This window comes from Camellia sinensis, chromosome 3 (genome assembly GCF_055761805.1).
Source record: "Camellia sinensis isolate YWXY chromosome 3, ASM5576180v1, whole genome shotgun sequence".
NCBI classification, from domain to species: domain Eukaryota; kingdom Viridiplantae; phylum Streptophyta; class Magnoliopsida; order Ericales; family Theaceae; genus Camellia; species Camellia sinensis.
The window spans coordinates 27,239,912-27,243,105 of NC_138963.1; the positions used below are offsets into that span (position 1 = coordinate 27,239,912).

At 34.5% G+C, this 3,194-nt stretch overlaps 1 protein-coding gene across 1 annotated transcript; it reads right to left on the reverse strand.

The window, feature by feature from the left end:
• Positions 1–1,480: 1,480 nt before the first annotated feature.
• LOC114300852 (uncharacterized) lies at positions 1,481–2,647 on the reverse strand. The gene is made up of 2 exons (XM_082917899.1): positions 2,032–2,647; positions 1,481–1,872 (listed from the first exon to the last, which is right to left on the reverse strand). The coding sequence occupies exons 1-2, from the start codon at positions 2,645–2,647 to the stop codon at positions 1,481–1,483; spliced, it is 1,008 nt and encodes a 335-aa protein (XP_082774025.1).
• Positions 2,648–3,194: the final 547 nt, after the last annotated feature.

A 3,194-nucleotide genomic window follows, 5' to 3' on the forward strand; every position in this document is an offset into this window, starting at 1 on the left:
TCAGAAACTTCTCGTGTTTCTCGTGGTAAAGCATTTACAATTATAGAAGATGAAACTTTATGTAGATCTTGGTTAGCAGTCTCTCAAGATCCCATTACTGGTAATAGTCAGACTATGGCTATATTTTGGGAACGAGTACTTGTTTATTTTAATTCACAATTGAGTGGTGAATCAAATCAAAACCGTATTTCTTTGTCTCACCGTTGGTCTGGCATGCAAAAGTCAATTAATAAATTATGTGGTTTTCTTGAGCAAATTCAACTGAAGCAACAAAGTGGAACAACTGAGGCAGACATGATAACATTTATTTGTGTTATTAAATATCAAATTTCTTCTCTAAATGTGTATTTGTTATTAAAATTGTTGTAATTTTCTTTGTAGGTCGCTGAAGCAAAGTGGATGTATCATGCAATACAGAAAAAACACTTCACATTTGATACATGTTGGGATATTTTGCACCGAAGTTGTAAGTGGGATGAATTTCAAACACAATCCAAAAGGAGCATGCAACATGCTTATCCATGTTCGAATCCACCAACTGGAGAATCTGATGCATTTCAATCCAACCAGAATAATGTGGTGCACGAACAACCATCTAATACATCAACACGACGAATTGGTACTAAAGCAGCGAAAGAGAAGTTGAAGAATCACACAACCCACGATGGCACAAATAATGCATAGCATCAATAAATGAATGGCACAAATAATACATACTAAATAAATTTGTATACTGAATAAAATAATGTGGAACAATTGTGAAGAAATTTTTGTGGTGTTATACTGAATAAAATAATGTAGAACATCAATAAATATGAAATGTTTGAGAAATTTATGTGGTATTATCATTTGTAAGTGATTAAGATATGTTCATATAAATATGTATCAAATATCATTTGTGGTATTATCATTACTGAATTAAACACAAACTACTGAATTGAATACATGTAAGACAGTATTATTAAATTATCATTTCAGACATTGAATTATTAAATTATCATTGAATACTGAATTGAATTATCCATATTAAATTATCATTGAATACTGAATTGAACACAGAATTGAAGACATTATTATTAAATTTATGTGGTATTGTCATTTGTAACCTCTTAAGACATGATTATTATCATTTGTAATTCTCATAAATTGAACAGAGAACAATTATGAATATTGAAGATTGGATCATCAAAATAGCACATCTAATCACATAACTTCTGCACTACTTGGTTAATATAGTGCATCATAATGAAGATTACAAACAAGACAACCTTCCATTCCAAAACTATAAACAAAATTACAAAATATATCTGTGGTGAATCTAGTTTTCACCACGAAGATGCCACATATGTTCTATTAAATCATTACGGAGGGCATGATATGCATTCTTATATCTAATACCTAAATGACGAGACAAAAATAATTGAAAGTCATTGGTAGGAGTAGAGGAAAGTTGCATTGGTGTGTTGGTTGATGAAATTTCCTAATCAAAATCAAGGTGCTCCTCCCTCTCATCTTTGACAATCATATTGTGTAATATAATGCAACTCTTCATTATGTTGGCAAGCATTTTCGGATCCCAAAAACATACAGCACCGCCTATAATTGTGAAGCGAGATTGAAGGACTCCGAATGCCCGCTCTACATCTTTCTTGGCAGACTCTTGCATCATTGCAAAATGTTGTCTCTTTGCTCCTTGGGGAGAAGAAATTGTTTGAACCAGTGTTGCCCATTGCGGGTGTATACCATTAGCAAGGTAATAACCCATATCGTAACTATGTCCATTAATAGTGTAATGGACAGGGAGAGCCTTACCTTGCGCAAGATCAGAAAACAAAGGTGACTGGTCCAATACATTCAAGTCATTGTGTGAGCCTGGCATTCCAAAAAATGCATGCCAAATTCATAAGTCATAAGAAGCTACTGCTTCAAAAATAATGGTTGGCTTTTTTTGATGGCCTACGTATTGACCTTGCCATGCTTTTGGACAATTTTTCCACTCCCAATGCATGCAATCTAAACTTCCCAACATACCCGGAAACCCCCGAGCCTCCCCAATAACAAGTAATCTAGCAATGTCAGTTGGTGTCGGATATCTCAGATATTCTACTCCAAAGATTTCAATCACTGAATTACAAAATTGTTGCAAACTTTGAATTGCAGTGCTTTCCCCAATATGTATGTAATCATTAACTGCATCTGCTGCGACACCATATAATAATATTCTCATCGCTGAAGTCATTTTTTGTAGGGGAGATAATCCAACTACATGAGCTGCATCTTGTTTTTGAATAAAATATGAATTGTGTGCTTGGATTGCATTCAAAATTCGCAGATACAAAAGAGTACGCGTTCGAAAACGTCTTCGAAATATTGTAGCTGAATATACTGGATTTACAGCAAAATAATCTGCAAACAATCTGTCATGACCCTGCCTTCTATCTCTGCGTATATACTTGTGGCCTACAACAGAACCACCTATTTTCTTTGAGCTATCACTTGACGTAAGAATTTGAAGCATACTGCTGTTATTCTGCTCATAAGCCCCTAAAAGTGTGACCATATATTCATCATCAGACTCATCATCAGAGGAGGAGGAAGAAGAAGAGGATGAAAATGAAGTCAATATCATGGATTTGAAAGTATCCATTATGCTCTGTTTTGTTTAAGCTATGATCCTTATAGAGTTGTCTGGCATATGAATAATAATGTGTTTATATGAGATTTTATTTGGAAAATCATTGTTACAGGTAAACCAAAACCTCATATATGTAATGGAGGGAAAAAGAAATAGAAAAAGAATTGGGAACAGAAATGGAGGGAAATCAAAAAAAAAAAAAAAAATCGCTTGCCGGTCGACCGGCCGATCAACCAACCGGTCGCCCCTCCACCAGTTCGCATCGGTCAGTTCACCTTGGTTGGTTCAAACAGTTCAAAAAGGTTATAAAAAAAAAAAAAAAATTCCTCCTAACCGGTCGACCAACCGGTTGACCATCTGGTTGTCCTGAAGGAGATTTGATGAAGGTGAACCGTTGGAGCATTCAGTATCAAATTGAGGAAATAGCCATTTTTTTACTCAGATTTGGTGAAACATTAGGTGAACCGTTGGAGATGCTCTTAAGTATTCGTTTGATTTTTTTTGGCTTAAAAATTATAAAGGAATAAAAAAAATTAAAAAATATAAAAGGGCAAATGTT

Coding starts and splice junctions, on each gene's coding strand:
- LOC114300852 (XM_082917899.1), bottom strand. CDS start 2,647: ATGGATACTTTCAAATCCATGATATTGACTTCATTTTCATCCTCTTCT. Junction 1,873..2,031: donor GGAGGCTCGGGGGTTTCCGG/GTATGTTGGGAA, acceptor TTGGAATGCCAG/GCTCACACAATGACTTGAAT.